Source organism: Muntiacus reevesi, chromosome 22 (genome assembly GCF_963930625.1).
Source record: "Muntiacus reevesi chromosome 22, mMunRee1.1, whole genome shotgun sequence".
Taxonomy (NCBI): domain Eukaryota; kingdom Metazoa; phylum Chordata; class Mammalia; order Artiodactyla; family Cervidae; genus Muntiacus; species Muntiacus reevesi.
In genome coordinates this window covers 20,391,211-20,408,589 of record NC_089270.1, presented here as the reverse complement: position 1 = coordinate 20,408,589, position 17,379 = coordinate 20,391,211, and the positions used below count along the sequence as shown (strand labels likewise).

Sequence of the window (17,379 nt, the reverse complement as noted above, 5' to 3'; positions counted from 1 at the left end):
GTATTGAAACAAGAAAAATATTCTAGTTAGAAGTCTGAGTGTATAGAAATCTCTTTGGTTTTGAGTATATGACATGAAAAGCTTGGTCCAGAATTGCCAAATACTGCTCTTTCATAATAGTCACTTCTTTGAGTTTCAAAATAAAACCTATTTAATCCAAGATTCATATCTGTATGATTCAATATGCTAGCCACTAGTCACAAAAAACTATTTAGTTTTAAATTGATTAAAATTAAAAATTCAGTTCCTTCATTTGCACTGTCCGCATTTCAAAAGCTCTCTAATCACATCTAGCCAGCAGCTATGCTTTTGGACAGGTGGATACAGAACACTGCCATCAGAGCAGAAAGTTCTATTGGAGACCATGCTTTAGATGGACAAATAGGATTTTCCTTTAAGAGGAAATTTTAGAAGTTTAATAAGTATTTATTCAGATAGGCTTAAAACTCCATAAGCAGACTATTTCTGACAAATAATGAAATTGTGCAGAGTTGGTTGCTCCCTTAATTTCGCTCAGAGTTTGCCACTAGTTGATGCCCAGACTTTCAAATCAATGGTGGGATTATTGGTTTAAATTATTATTATCTAATCATATTAAAACAAATCTCAGCATTGTTAATTCAATCGTTTGCCATGATTTTGATGAAAAATACAGCACGTGGCTCTCTTATCCCTCCATAGAGCATAAGAAACATTACAAACTCTCTGGCCTACTAGGAATTCATTTCTGTGCCTCTTTGCCCAAAAGAGATAGAGTATTGACTTGGTGTAGAGTGTACTATTCGGAGTCTCCTGGCAGCATTTCAGATCTGCTCACACCCGGGCCACCCAGCAGATGGAGGTGTCATCATAGTTCCAAAGGTTAATGGACAGTGAATGGTTACAGATCTGCTGGGCAAGGAAGGGCTCAGTAGTCACCAAGGGTTCAGCATCATCTCTACCCAGTAAAGTCACCAGGTCACCATTCCATAGTTTCCTCAGAGCATCTGACTGCATGGCTCTGCTACTGTTTGGAAGCTGATTATAAAGCTCAGAGGGGTGTGATATGGAAGATGCAGCTGAAATCAGGCTATAAATTCCCAGCTGTCTTGATCATCACTACAGAAGGCTGCTCTTCAAACATTTCCTTGCATTCAATTTCTTTTTTTTTTTTAATTTGGATAGAAAATTTTGAGCAACCCAAAAATAGGATCATGAAAGCCAAATATAGACATGGCAGAGGAATTGTTTAAGAAATAAAACTATGGTATTAAAGATTTCATCTCTGTGACCCTTTCACTGGACACATTTTGTTTACTTTACATAGAGTTAATGCATCATGAGTATATGCATACATAAATGTTGCTGCTAAGAAATACACATTTTATGTTTTATAGCCTATGGGAAAAGTTACTTGGTACATTCTCTAATAGCTGCCCTCAAGAAAAAAAAAAATCACAAAAGGATGTGGCAAAAGTAGACTGAAATAGCAGCTATATTATTACAAGTTATTTAGTAGCACACACCCAATATTATAAAATAAGAGTGAAAACTAAACTCTCAATTTTAGTTCAAAGTAACATTTGGATAGCAATAACAATGCATATATTCCTCCAAAAAACACTGGAATACAAAACAAAACAAAAGTCAAAAGGCTTCTCTCAGATGCTTGAAACGTAAACCCCTTACAAGCTCAACTCTTCCGAACCCACCAACGCCCAGTGTTGCGATAATCTCAAGGTTCTGGAAGGGGGATGATGAGGAAAATCTGGCCACTTTCTCCTTCAGTTGAATCATCTCCAAAGAGAGTGCTTTGGACAGCTTCCAGCTAGACATGGATCTCCTGTATGAGAAAAGAGAAACTTTACATACGCTCCCTTAGGCAAAGCAGGGGTCACAGTACATATAAATCCCACCCTTACAACAGTCTTATTTCTGCCAGTAATTACTGCCCATTGTTGCCACAGAGCTTATCTCAACTTTTATAGGATCAGATTCAGTTACATCTGGGGAGAAAAATCAACAGAAAATACAAATGAAAAACAGATACATTCACACACAATAAAAAAAAACAAATGTCAGATTGAGTCAGTGAGTGGTAAAAGAGGTGAATTGTGTGGTATTTGAGATACATCTCAATAAAGCCATTTAAAAAACAAAGAGTCAATGAGAGAAAAGAAAACCAGAAAAAAGAGCCATTTCCTTTGCTGCACCTACAGGACGATACTGTACTGAGAATCTTTGCCATATTTTGCTTTTTTTTTTTTTTTAGATTTTGAAGATTTCTCTGGCTGAACGAGAATAACTGCTTTGTGAAACGTGAAAAATACATTTCTTACTTTACACTTACGTATTGTTATTTGGAAATACTCATTTTCCCCTCTTAATTAAAGTTTACTGCTCTGGGTTATATATTCATGAACCATTCTTACTACAAAAGACCTTTGGCACAAAAACTGCACACACATTCCCTGCAAGGAAAAAAAAATGCAGTCTGCCTGAATGCTCTAATTCAACTCAAATATCAGTCTTCCAGAACTTTTGACTCTTCAACTTTAATGGTACTGTCTGGTGAATACATACTTAAGCATTCATTCTACAAAATGCTTCAGCAAAGGATTTTCAAATAATTTTAATTTTACAAAGAATTTTATTCCTATGGACCAAAAAGCATTTTCATCAGTATTACTACAATTAGAACCCAACATAAAACCATTTGGGCAATAGCTCCCTTAAATTTTTTTAAAATATTTTTTTGATATGGACCATTTTTAAAGTCTTTATTGAATTTGTTAGAATACTGTTTCTATTTTATGTTTTGGTTTTCTGACCACAAGGCATATGGGATCCTAGCTCCCTGGCCAGGGATTGAACCTGCACCCCTTGCATTGGAAGGTGAAGTCTTAACCACTGGACTGCAAGAGAAGTCCGGCTCCCTTATATTTTGAAATAAGCCAGGCTCTGAATAGGCTATGCTATTCCTTGGAATTCCCATTTGATTTCCATGGGCAAAAGAGACTTCCTTTCTGAATTAATATCCTTTTGAACCAACTCACCAGTCAATGTAGACAACTCTTTCCCAAGGCCTCCTATCAGGAAGTTTCTCCCAAACATTACTACTCATCACCAAAAATAAGAAAATACTTATAGACTAAAATAATATCTACACTAGAGGTAACTGGTATCCTTTTTGTGGAAGAACAATTTAAAACAACTCCCCCAAATTTTCTAGTGACAATACACTAAAAGTTACCAATCACACCCTTCAGTCCCCTTCTTCATCAACTGCCGGAAGTCTCATCCAGCTTAGAAAAATACCTCCACTTACTTCGCATGTCTTTTTTCATCATCCCGGTTCAGGTTTGCCACATACCCTTCAAGATATTTTTGGAGTTCTTCAAAAGTCCCCACTGTTTGGTTGAATGTTCTAAATGAATAAAATGAATAAAACAAAAAGCTCAGGGCTGAGAGTTAACCACTGCAACCTGCCATTCTTCTTAAGCTTATGAAAACCTATTTGAATGGTTACTCAAAACTTTGCAAGCTGTTTTTCAATAACTTATTTACATTCAAGTTGCCATCACATGTAGATAGAATAGTTATTGGAAGTTACATAATTGATGCCGTGAGTTTCTGAAAGCAAAGAGGCTATCAGTGAGAAGAGACATTTCTGTAATTTTCTGCCTTGTGGTTCAGGTTTATCAATATTGTTCTTTTTTTTAAGAAGACTGAGGAAAGGAAGTAGGCTATGTGATTTGTTTACTGGGAGGAGAGTTTGGGGGAGTATGGATACATGTATATATATATGGCTGAGTCCCTTAGCTGTCTATCTGAAACTATCACAACATTGTTATAATAGGCTATACTCCAATACAAAATAAAAAGTTAAAAACAAACAAAAAACCCCTAAAACAATGACTGACTTGTTAATGTAAACAAAAACAGTTTATCATGAGCTTATGAATTAATAAACATTTAAAAAATACTTTCTAAAAAAGAGAGTGGAAAGGAAATAGCCTACATGATTTGTTTACTGCATCAACAGGTTACATGCATTACAGATTTTTATAATTTGCTTAATCAAATTAAGCTATTTATTTTTAAAATCAAAAATAAAATTTACTTCTTCTCTAGCCCTAGATAATACTACTTGTTTTAATTCCTAAATGATTAAGTCCAAATATTTTACCTTAATGGTTCTCTGAGGCTCAGCCAACATCTTTCCCTTGACTTCCCTCCCCTCAGGGATCACACGCTTGTTACTGGTCCCATCTAATCACCCGGTCCCAAGTTCCCCATCTCTGGGAATTCTTACATAGGAACTGCCCATGAGAAAAAAATAATCCTCTTCCTCACCTAGCAAATCTATCCTCTGGATTATCCTTCCAGTGCGTCCCTCACTCCATACAATCTGCCTTGATTCGTCATTGTCAGGGTGGTGCTCTTCGCCACTAAAAACAGGATCCTTCTAGAAACCATGCTTTATGCACCTCAGTAAATCTTAAGCTCTTGAACATAACAAAATGAAAGGAATGAAACTTTACCTCAAACTACCTAAAACTAATAAACCATCTTATTAATGTATTGGTGCCACATACTGACTGCCTAACCCTGAAGACCCCTATCCATATTTAACTGATCACCAACCTATACTTACATTATTAAGTATATCTTTTTTTTTTAGATTTTTTGATGGGGGCCATTTTTAAAGTTTTTACTGAATTTATTACAATACTATTTCTGTTTTATGTTTTGGATTTGTGGCCGTGAGGCACATGGGCTCTTAGTTCTCCACCCAGGGATCAAACCCACACCTTCAGTAATGGAAAGTGAAGTCTAAATCACTGGACCACTATGGAAGTCTGGATATTTTTCATTCCCCATTTAAATCTACTCTCTTCTCTATCCTGCTCTGTGAACTGTCCTTTGCTGGCTAGAGAAGTGAGAAATAAAACAATATTATTTCAAATTTCCAAGGGTTGAAATTTTCAAGTAAAAGTAAATACTTCTTGTATAGGTCACCATTACCTTGCTATGAAACTAATTGAAATATTATTGTAAACAAATTTTATTTTCTAGCTGTAAGTGACATCGGTGGCAGAGTTCTCTAGAAAATCTCTGCAAACTAAAGTCAAGTTTAAACAGCTGCCACATTATAGTTGTAACTTTCAAATATGTATTTTTTAAAATGATGAATTAGAAAAGAAGAAATAAAGAGCCAAAGGCTTTCAGCCACTACACAGCATTGCAAGGATGGTGCCCTTTATTCAGACCACATGTGGATCATTTCCTGTATGCCAAGGACTCTGCCAAATGCTGGCACAGCAACAGCAGTGAAAAAGTAGATGTTTCTGTTCTCATGGGGGACCTAAAGTGTGGGAAGACAGATGCTAAACAAAGCCCTCACATCAAGTGTGAACAATGGTGTGAGGGTACTACGGGCAAATTACCATGGGATAGCCTTCTAAGTGATAACTACAGTGATCATACAATTTATCATCCAAAATGAACGCTTTTCAGAGTGAATGGGACTGCCAATCATAAAAATATTAGAATAACCAGAACGGTCCCAGGAAATTCAGGATGTAGGGCCACTCAGTCATACCTGACATCCAGTTTCTCTCACACACAGGATAAACTCATGTAACTTTTAATGTCTCACTGTGTCTAACAGGTCAGTACATTGTATGTTATAAGAATCTCAACTATGCACATGTAAATTATGCATTTGAAAGGTATAAGTTTCCAAATAAGTTATAAAATCTATAAAAACCACTCTGTCCTTTATATGGACTATGAATACATGAGATATTGCACAAACATTTAGTTAAATGATTATGATAAACTTTTAATCCAGAGCAAGTGATAAGATCTTACCACATACACACAGCTAAAGCTCTTTAGCACACGCGTGTATTTTTAAGGAACTCATATGGAAAACAATGCATCGTCAGGGCAATACCATAGCAATATATTTGAGAGCTGCCACCAAAGATTACCTTCATTTGAACATACCTGCACTTTCTAACCACATGCCTTTTTTAGGTTTTACTTCGCCTGGAAAGACTTCTATGTTTCCTCTTTGCCTAGAAAGCTCCGATGAATTTTAAGCCCCAATTCTACACTTAAAAAATAAAGTAAAACTTTTCCCACTTCACGACACTGTGACTGCTTCTCTTTCTGAACACATGCTGTGGGAAGCTAATGGCATGGTGGAAAAACTGTTAAAAGGAACTAGAAGACCTGGGCAGGAGCCTTTGCTCCATTTCAGATGACACCGTTGGGGCAGCTCTTGAACTGACCTGAACTCACTTTTCTTATCTGTAAGGGAAAGATTAAAGAAAGTCAAAGTGATACTAAGAATTGTTATTCTGTGTGTGATGATGGATGTTAACTAGACTTACTGTAGTGATCATCTTGCAATACATACATATATTGGATGATTATGTTGTACCCCTGAAACTAGTATAATGTTATATGTCAATTATACTTCAATTAAAATATAATTAAACAAATAGAAATTATTAATTTTTTAGGCATGTTATGTTATTGTGGTCATTATTATAAATAACACTTAGCTTTTAGAGATGCTACTAAAATTCATAGATGAAATAATTTTATGTTTCTGATTTGCTTGAAAATAGTACGGAGAAGATAGGAAGGAGATGGCAAAGTGGTACACATAAGGTTTTAAACGATAATTGCTGTACTTGCATGACTCAATATCATCCTATTTTTTAATATGCTTGAAACTTTTCATAATAAAAAGATTTTATAAAATAATCCAAAATTCTTTTCAGCTCTAAATCTCTATGATGCTATGTTATCTAAATAGCATATAAATATCTAAGTAGCATATAGCTATCTAAGTCTCTATGATGCTATGATGCTATGTTAAATAAAATAATAAATATTTTATTTAATTAGCAATCAATTACATACTCCTGTGACACTCATCATTATACTATTTCATATCAGCATTTCATAAGAGTATGCCCTGTTTCTTTGACCACACAAAGCTCTGGTATACTTGAATTTCCTTTTTCACATCTACATAGTCAACAAATATTCAACTGATTAATGATAGATTGAAGGAGTCAGATTCAAATATGATTCGAAGTGAGTTAAGGACACTAACTGAGATATTCTAAAAAAATAACCTCAGACACTTAGAGATTAATGTTGACACACATCTCTTCCAAATTACTACAAATGTTAAATTAAAACTTCTCTGGAAATACATCTAACTAATAAGCATTTTATATTTTGAGAGAGATAGGTTTTGTTAAATTTTTGACTGCTTAGAGCATTTCACAAATAAATTATGAAATTCTTCAGTGTGTGGTGTGTGGAAAAATCCATGAGTCCTAACAAGCTTGTTTCTCTGGAAGATGCAGAATTTAAATCAGTCTATTGCTGATATTTATGTACAAACTCTGCTCACAAAATATTTAGCCCGTCAGCATCTGCCGCTGCCACAGACAGATTCAGATCAGAAGGCCTGGTTCCTTCCCATGAATTTTAATAGAATGTCCTCGCAGCTGAGGATTGGCCAGCATTTCCAAATGGTGATGAATGGGAAGACAGATGGGCCCTTGGAGTAACAGAAGGCCAAGTCTTCAAAGGTGGCAACTGCCGCCATTCTCTAACAACATCAGTATACTCACTCTCGATCTATAACCAGGCATGCAACATCATTTTCTTCGGCGATAATGTTAGCTGATCTGACATCTTCACTGCAGACAAAAACAGGAAAGTCAATTTTCTAGTGAGAAATTAGACATCTATTTTTATTAGGGAATCTGCGACTGATATGAAACAGCATCACTTAAACCTTCCAAAGATGATGTGTTCTTGTAACATCATAATTTACACTCCACCCCTTCACCCCCAAAAAAAGATTTGAAATGTGTCCTAAAAATATGATGTGCACGAGGAATCCAGAGGAGAGTAAGATAAATGCACTGGGAACGTCAAGGAGTCAGTGAGCGCAACCGTGTATGGAATTTCATTCTGTGTTCTGTGCCAGCACAACTTAAATAGCTCTCCTCTGATCAAACAGGAACTGCTAATTAATAAGCAGTCAAAATTGAAATGAACTGATCAAAGAAATTTATAAGAAAAACCTCGAATGGGTAACTTATAATGAACGAAACAAGAAGAAAACCCAGAGAAAGTGCCACATCACCCAGTGAATTAAAGAAATATTAAAACCTTTCATTTTATAGTCTAAGATGTACAGTTTCCATGAAAATCCCTGAAATCAAAACATGTCTTACAACTGACAGTGAGTCATAGTGTAATTAGTAGCATCGTCTTTCGTTCCCAGGGGTACACAATATATTAGTGACTCTACAGTTGTTCCCTTAAATACAATGAGTTATGGCATATGATCTAATGATGGTAAATTTAATTGCCTAATGAATACCAAGGGTCAAGCATTGGGGAAAGTATTTCTGTAGGTACCTTTATTTATATTATTTTTACTCCTCTATTAGTCACAAACTAGAGACCCCGAGGAAAGGTACATCCATGTGATACCCAGTGCTCTGAAAGTGATTGCATTTAAGGTAGCCTATAGCAGCAAGCATGTTAAGACTGCTTTTAACAACTTCCCCAAAAATGGCATCACACCAAGTAGAGTTCCCTCATCTTCCATTAGTGACAGGACAGGGAAAACTTTGACAGCCTATCTCTCACTCCAGAGAAGTCTCCTATCCACATCACTGGCTTCCAGATGCCTTCAGACATAACCCACAGCCCCTCCCAAGTTTACAGGGTCCTTGCTAGAAAACATTGGTAAAAACATTTTAGCTTAATGTGTTTTTGAGTTGGGAGCTGGGTAGTTTTTTCTCAACTTGTATGTGTGTAGATATCTATACAGATATGATCCTGGATATGGGTCAATTATTTGATCTGTAAGTTCAAAAAAAAAAAAAGAGACATGACATCCTTTTCACTTGTCAGTATCATGATTTTGACTAGGAATATCCTTTACAAAAAGTTTATAAGTATTAGATGTTTACAATACACATATGTTTCTTTCATAATAACTGTGTAAGTGTCATGGATTTAAAATGCACATAAAATGTCATGCACATAAAGTGCTGAAGGAACTCCTGGGCTATTTAACATCAAATCATGTAAAAAACACAGAATATAAGGAATACTGAATCAGTCAGTGACCCTAAAAAGTGACAGCATAAAAATACACAAAAATGAAAAAATATATGCATCCAACTCTCCTTCTCATGGATTCTAGCTTTACGTTTTAAATGCTTTGGGGAGCAGAGTGTCTTTATTAAATATAAATTCCCATGTTTCTCATGGGAAAATACTATAATTGGCTGTCTGCAACAGAGAGCATAAATTATTTCAGATCCAGCATAACCAGACAGCATTTTTCCTTTTAAAGAGTTATTTTGAGTCTATGGTATATTTATAAAGTTCTCTGCACTTTTGGACTTTAGTAATTTTGCTTCAGGGTATGAGAAAAGTAATGTGTTAATGTTAAGAACACATTGAAGCCTTGAATAATGATATTACATGATTGTATTACATGAGTGTATTCATATTCTGTCATAAAAAAGCAAATAGAAAGAGGATTATTTCCCTGTTATTGAAACAAGTTCACTACCAGCTAGAAAATGGAAAACAAAAATTCAACTTGTCTTTAAATTCAATTTTTAAATTGTTTACAAAATAACCATAACTTAGCTTACTAAGTTTTTAAGTAGTTTACTTTTCTTTAAAAACTAAGAGCTTTATGATTTTTAAAGAACCAAATTTGTTTTCAGGTAATTTATGAAGATTTTTTCATTGCTCTATACCTAATGTAATCCTAACATGTCAATCAGCAGAATTTGTAGGCTTCACAGACAAAAATTAAAAAGGAAGAAATATGAGCAGAAACGCTACTCATTTTTATAAGTATAAAGATGAAATAAAAAGTATTTAGTAATAACATAAATTTTAAGTGTTTTCTTAACTAATTTCAAGCATTCATTTAAAAACATGTAGTTCCAAAAAAAAAGGGGGTGTTGCTCAAAATTCTAACTTGATCTTTTACAAAGTTATCTTATTTAAGAAAAATTTTTTTCAGACTTGAAGCTGTTTTCTGAATTCCAGGAAGCACATAATGCCTCCTGAGACATTTGATTAATCTTTACAAATATTTTTCCATAAGTTAGGTCAACAGTAAATAAACTCATATCTCAAAAGGTCAAAGGTTCAGGTAGAAACGTCAAATACACTATTTTGAGCTGTTTGTAAAACTTGCAAAATGAGCATATAAAAATCCTTAAGAAAATACTACTTTTGACATAATGATTTAAAATCACAAAAATATGGGAAGTTATTATTTGATCATTTTTAAAGGGTAAAACAGGAATGTATAAAAACACGTTCTTACGGGAAAATTAAAATTTTCAATTTCTTTCTCTCTTTTAAACTAAAAATTCTAATAGAACACCAATTTTATTTTCACTAGCAAGCTTAGAAGACTTTGTGAATGTCTTCCTGTGGAAAATTAGTACACTTATTTCCTGCTTAACAATGAAATTTATAGAAGTCAGTAAAATTGCCGTTTATTTCCTGGATAATTGGTAGCTCTATTTGACAACTCTACATGGGTAAGAAGTACACATATAAAACAACCAAAGAATTCTTTAAGTGTGGTATTCAAATTCATGAACTCACCTGATAAGAGCTTTTTCTCCAAAATACTCTCCTTTCTGCAGTGTTTTTATTAGCTGCGGTTGATCATGGCCTTCAGTACTTTGGGTGACTTTTACCTAAATGATGTCAAACAATATAAGAAAAGAGAGAGAAAAGAAAAAAAAAAAAAAAGGAGAATCTGAACACATACTCATTCAACCAGACTCTCCTGACCTATATAAATTTGACTCAACAAGGAAAAAAGACAAGTCTTTGCTTTATTCTTGCAGTAGTTAGAATCATCTAACTATACTCGTTTCATTTGGATGGACTGAAAAATCCTGTGATTCAACACAATTAAATGACTCCACCTTTTGTAAGAGGAAGCTTTCATTCAAATCTCACTGCTCAAAATATTTTACATGAATCCAGTTATTTCTTCCTAGGGATGCTCAAGGAAAATAGTAATGACCCTATGGGAAATTTATTTTTGAAAAAAACCAAAAGGGGTTGACAAGTCAATCAAGAATAAGACTGAGTATCAGGAATTCTGAATCTCATGTTCCTGACTAACTTGTTAATTTCTGCGTACCCTCTAAAACTGAAAGAAAAATGAGTACATGGAGGAGAGTCCACAACTTTCATGAGAGTCTCAGTGTGATCCACAGTCCAGGAAGCCAGAGTCAAACAAAAATGTCAATATTCCTTTTTGTGGCTAGAATTATTCCAGTTCAACATGCTAAGAAGGGTTGCTTTGTGCTGGTTTGAAGTTCTGATGAACATTTATTAATAAATTTCAAAAAGTCTAAATGATAAATGCAATTTGTTTATTAACCAGAATTCTTTCAAACCATGAGGTCCAGGTTGGGGAGAAATGATAAAAAGTGGTGCAGTGTTCAAGAGTTTCTAGAACTATTTTGTTAATTTTTTTTTCCATTGCTGGGGGCTCCGTCCAAAGTTCAACCACAAAGCAGTTTACAAAGGGCAGTGTCTAACTCTTTGATGATAAACTCTTCCGGGGAAGAAAGAGTGTTAAGTAAAAAGCTGACAATTCAGAGACATAGATTCTTAAGATTGTATCCTTTCCTTCAGTATTTCACAAATGCTTTTTGTTTCTGAGGAACACTGCAAAGAGTCAACCTAGGAACAACTGGCCACATGTTAGCCACTCAATATCTAGGTAAAGGAATATATTGCGTATATTAGTGTAAATATGTTGCATATATTAGTGCAAATTTCTCTTCAGCATCTAAATCATCTTGAGCTGCTGTGTATGAATTCAAGTTCTCAATCATATTGTTCTACTACAATATGCCTGATTGTTCTGTCAGTTATCTAGTTCATTCTCTACCTGTTGTTTGTCTACCTGTGGGATGGGAAAATATTACAGCCCTTGATTTTGAACCCTTGGGCTGAGAATCACACAATCATAGCTGGAAAGGACCTTTAGAAATAATCCAGTCATTTTACACACAGTGAAATGAGGTCCAAAGAAGGTCAAGTGACCTGACTAAGGTCACTAAGAAATACTATTGCAGCCAGAACCCATGATAAGTTTCCTGTGGCCCCAAACCCAGGGCTCAGACCACCCCCTCTTCCCCCTCCTCCAACCCTCACTTCCCCAGGTGTCTTCTGAGCAGAAGCTCCGTTACCTGCTCAATGCAGACAGATGACTTAGGCTGCAATGACAACACTGCTGCTTTTATGGCAAACAGATTTGAAATGCTTCTTTAGATTTACTTTAAGTAAGCTTTAATTAATATTTACCTTTCCTTTTGCTAAAATGAAAAACGTACTTCCTTCCTCCCCCTCTCTAATAATGTAATCTCCTTTGTCATAGTATTCCTATTGGGAAGAAAGAAAAAGAAAAGGTTAGCTGCAGCAGAGATATACAGATGAAGACATAAATGAGACAGAACTTGTGTTTTTTATTTTTCTTTTTTCCTCTCTGCTTCATTTATTTCCACCATTTTATCTTCTACCTCACTTATCCTATCTTCTGCCTCCGTTATTCTACTGTTGGTTCCCTCCAGAGTGTTTTTGATCTCATTTATTGCATTATTCATTTTTAATTGACTCTTTTTTATTTCTTCTAGGTCCTTGTTAAACATTTCTTGCATCTTCTCAATCCTTGTCTCCAGGTTATTTATCTGTAACTCCATTTTGTTTTCAAGATTTTGGATCATTTTTATTATCATTGTGTTTTAGAAATGAACATTCCACACCCATTTCTGCTATTTTTTGCTTATGGTAACTGTGATCTTCTTAAATATTGTAGTCAAAAGCCATGGAAAAGTAAGAAGACTTTTGCTTGTTTACCTGAATTTATGTTTATCGCTCACAAACACACAAAAAATATTCACCTGGAATACTGTCAGGCATGGACACGGAAGACATGAAGAGAAATGAGAGCAAGGTAATTATCAGAGATACACAAGTGAGTTTCACCCAAATAATCTAAATATAAACTGTCTAGGGAGTTGCAACAATCTGAAACTGGGTCTAGAGTTTAGAAAAAGAGCAAATATTATCTTATAAATTGAAAATACTATCCCCAGTGGGTATGGAGGAATATCAGTCTCAATTCTTATTCCTTGCAAAGCAATGTTTGGGAACATTATACACAATCTATATGAAAGGAGCTCTTTCATATGGATTCTCTCCAAAGATTTATATCATGAAAGGTTGACATTAGAATTTTTTACATGTAAATTCTGTTCTTCAACAAAGTTTAAACTTGTGAAATCTCAAATTATCATTTATTTCTTTTGTTTCCCTCATATAAGTGTGTGTAATCAGAGAATTTTTAGGCAGGGAAAAGTAATTCATCCACCTGTCAGACCAAAAGAGTAATTCAGTCTCTTAGAAAATACAAGATGGATTAAACTGTCCATCCCTACTTTCCTTTAATTTGATATTGCCTCAGCGTCATAGAACTAAGAGGGATATCTTAATTTATACAAGCAAAAATGGACTTATTTAGTTTTTGTAAAAGGCATAAGGAACAACAGAATAGCTCCCTTATTTTTCTTTTAGAGTTGAAAATAAAATCCAAACAACACTACTTTTGTGTCTGCTATATTTCAATACATTTTTTGGTTATTCACACTTAAAACAGATTTACACTTATGGAATAAGTATTACTCCTGATACTAATAAACATGCCTTCTATTTACATAGCACAGTGTACGTTCTGCAAGACATTTCAATGTCTTGTGGTAGGAAGCACAGTATCTTCGGGGAAAAAGTACTTTCAAGCCATAGAAATATAGATTCAAATCTCAGTTCTGCTTTGAATTTCACTTTCATCAATCCATAAAATTCAAATAACATTTACTTTCAAAGATTGAGAGAATATAAGTACATTATTTTTCTATTGCATCTGTAAAAAAATAACCACACATACTTAGTGACTTGGAACAACCTCCATTTATTATCTCAGTTTCTGTGGGTCAGAGAGTTGAGGCATGGTGTGGCTCAACAGAAATTCTGTGTTTCGGGTCTCTCAAGATTGAACTCAAGGTGTGTCAGTAGGGCTGTGTTCCTTTCTGGAGGCTCCAGGAAAAAACTTGCTCTCAAGTGTAATCATATTGTTGGCAGAATGTAGTTCCTGGAGGTTGTAGAACATGGTTCCATTTTCCTGTAGGCTGTGAGCTGGGGGCTGCCTCGTAGCACCCAGACACTTCTTTCCCGTCGTTTCATGGAGCCTGCTATGTTTCAGAACCAGCAGTTGCACATGGCATTTTTCATACACTTGGAATCTCTCTGACTTCCACTTCTGCTGCATCTCTCTGACTCCAGCCGGAGAAAATTCTCTGCTCATAAGGGCTTGTGTAATAATATTTGACCCACCTAGACAGTCCAAGCTAATCTCCCTATTTTAAGGTCCTAAACCTTAATTGGGCTTCCCAGGTGGCGCTAGTGGTAAAGAACCTGCCTGCCGATGCAGGAGCCATTAAGAGATGCAGGTTCGATCCCTGGGTTGGGAAGATCCCCTGGAGGAGGGCATGGTAACCCACTCCAGTATCCTTGGTGGTACTCAGGGCTTCCCTGATAGCTCAGTTGGTAAAGAATCTGCCTGCAAGGCAGGAGACCCCAGTTCGATTCCTGAGTTAGGAATATCTGCTGAAGAAGGGAAAAAGCTACCCACTCAGTATTCTGGCCTGGAAACTCCATAGACTGTACAGTCCTTGGGGTCATAAAGGGTCAGACAGGACTGAGCGACCTTCACTTTCATTGGGCTTCCCTTGTACCTCAGTCAGTAAAGAGTCTGCCTGCAATGCAGGAGACTTGGGTTCGATCCCTGGGTCAAGAAGATCCCTGGAGAAGGAAATGGCAACCCACTCCAGCATTCTTGCCTGGAGAATTCCATGGACAGAGGAGCCTAGCAGGCTATAGTCCATGGGGTCACAAAGAGTCAGACACAACTTAGCGACTTTCACTACTTCACTTCACTAGAAACCTTAATTACATATTTAAAGTTGCTTATGCCATGTAACATAACACATCCATGTTCCAGGATTCAAGGTCTAGACATTTACTTTGGAGGGAGTCCATTTTCGCCTACCACCTGAGGTCAATTAAAGACAATAATTTTTGATGAATTAAAAGCTCTTAAGACATAGCAGATGACTAATGATTGCTATGTTAAGGAGGAGCAGAGAATGGTTTGCTTAGCTATTACTTAAATCTGACCTCAGTTTCCTATTCTGTCAAATTGAGATGGTATGATCTACCACTCCTAACAATGTGTGAGGACTAGGTGAGACAGTCAAGTTAGTGACTGTTAATTCCTGTGAAAGCGGCTGTGAGTTGGTCATCAATGTTTTCCACAGGTAAACCACATTCCCCAGCCTCTCTGCTATTAGCTGCGGCCACGGGATTAACTTCTAGCTGTTAAGAGTCTGAATAGAAGTGACACATGCCATTTCCATGCCAAGCCCATGATCCATTGCAGACATGTGCCTTCATACTTATGCCCCATGGCATGACCAGGAGAGATCTTGGGAGAGGGACCGTGTTGCAGATGGCAGAGTGGCCACCAGCTCGAGTGCTTGAAGGATTCTGTATAGCCACACAGGACCATTCTCCCTGAACTGCTATGTGGGCAAGAAACAAACTTCTATTTTACTTGGAAAATAATATTTTGAGTTTTTTACATCACAGGCTGCTTACTCACCTTTCTCATCTTAGCTCTATCACAAACGTTCACTCCATTCAAGCGCGATTTTACTGTTGAGATGAACTGTGATCCAGGAAGGTTGAGTGACCATGAAACCTCAGTCCAGGCATCTTCATGATAGAGCTAAGGTTCAGTTCTCTTTACTGAAACTGCTGATTTTAGGACTGACATGTGACACACTCCTGTTTCAGTCAATCTGCCCTCAGTCTCTCCTGTTCCCTTCTCAATCCCAGCCCCCATTACCCACAAGGAATCGAAGGAACCTGGAGAGTCTCTGAATTGCTAACAGGCTGTTCCTTCAGTTATTATATAGCCTCTGTTCTGCATGGATGTGCAGCTTTAATTTCTACCTGTCGGACAAGCTAAGAGGGAGAAGCTAGAAAGGGATACTGAGAAAGAGCTTTGTTGTTTCCTAAGCGGCAAGATTCCTAACAGTATTTTTCCTAGTGATGGGTCTTTGTCACCCAAAACCATGGGAGGAAGATAAATAATACCTCCCAGTGTGTTGACAGTAACTTCATAGATCAGAAAAGGCTGGGGATGTAGGTCAGACCAAAAATATATAGTGGTAAGTACTGGCTACGATGCCAGACGGGCCAGTGTTTGTCAACTGAGGAGTGTAGCCAGTCTAGCCAGGGTGGTCACGAAGACCAAAAGGAGAACTGCAAACAGTGTGGTTTGCTGTCCTGGGTTACACTGCAAAGGGGTCCCTTAGAGGACCAAGAAGCCACTGACCCTATCCTGTGAAGCAAAGATTTTCGAGCGCTTTTTACTCTGGCCTACAGTAATTTAATGCATTTTACATGTATGCCCCCATACACACATGTAAGCATGGACACACACTTTTGTATAAAACAAACATATGAACAATAGCTGTGCTTACTACTCTGATTTTTTTAATTGTTCCTCTAAATTGATTTCATGACCTACTAATGAGTTATGCCCCACAGTCTAAAAACGATGTTTTTAAAAGATGTCTAAAAACCCTGAGAGTAGTTATTCAGTATCACGGCAAGACAGGAAAAAAAAGGAAATCAATTCCAGGGCAGACTAAGAGGCAGAGGTCAGAAGAAAACCATAAACAGCAACAGTTCAAGATGAAAGAGTTTTTTATGTAAAGAAAATGCTCATTCTGTGATAGCAAAATGCTAGAGCGTGAGTGTCTGTAAATAGAAAATATGAAACTAGAATTAAAATCCAAGTTGATAGAAGGCAAAGACAAAGAAGAAAGCCCATGATTGCCTTAGCTTCTTTAGTGTGTGGCTAGAACTCTTCATTACAAATACATATTGATGATACACAGAAGTATGATCACACACACATGCACTTACACACACACATACCCTGCATCATGTGACCGTGTACCTAAGTTGACTGTTTAAAAAACTGTATACAGAATAGCAAAAACCATCACCCTATTATAAAGTAATTATCTTCCAATTAAAATAGATAAATTAAAACACACACACTGTATTCAGTTATTTGGGTTTGTTACCAGCTGCTTTCCGCTTGTCCAAGTTATTTACCTCAGAAATTTTAAATCAAACACATCTGGATCAGGT

At 36.3% G+C, this 17,379-nt stretch overlaps 1 protein-coding gene across 2 annotated transcripts in view; it reads right to left on the bottom strand.

Moving 5' to 3' along the window:
- PRKG2 (protein kinase cGMP-dependent 2) overlaps positions 1 to 17,379 on the bottom strand; it is a 99,703-nt gene that overhangs the window by 44,444 nt on the left and 37,880 nt on the right. The window contains exons 6-10 of one of the 2 annotated variants that reach the window (XM_065914292.1): positions 12,403 to 12,480; positions 10,678 to 10,772; positions 7,647 to 7,715; positions 3,308 to 3,406; positions 1,669 to 1,822 (exon numbers count right to left, since the gene is read on the bottom strand). In XM_065914292.1, coding sequence (XP_065770364.1) covers positions 1,669 to 1,822; positions 3,308 to 3,406; positions 7,647 to 7,715; positions 10,678 to 10,772; positions 12,403 to 12,480 — 495 coding nt within the window. The remainder of the gene's footprint in view (positions 1 to 1,668; positions 1,823 to 3,307; positions 3,407 to 7,646; positions 7,716 to 10,677; positions 10,773 to 12,402; positions 12,481 to 17,379) is intronic. The other variant, XM_065914293.1, reaches the window with a different exon arrangement.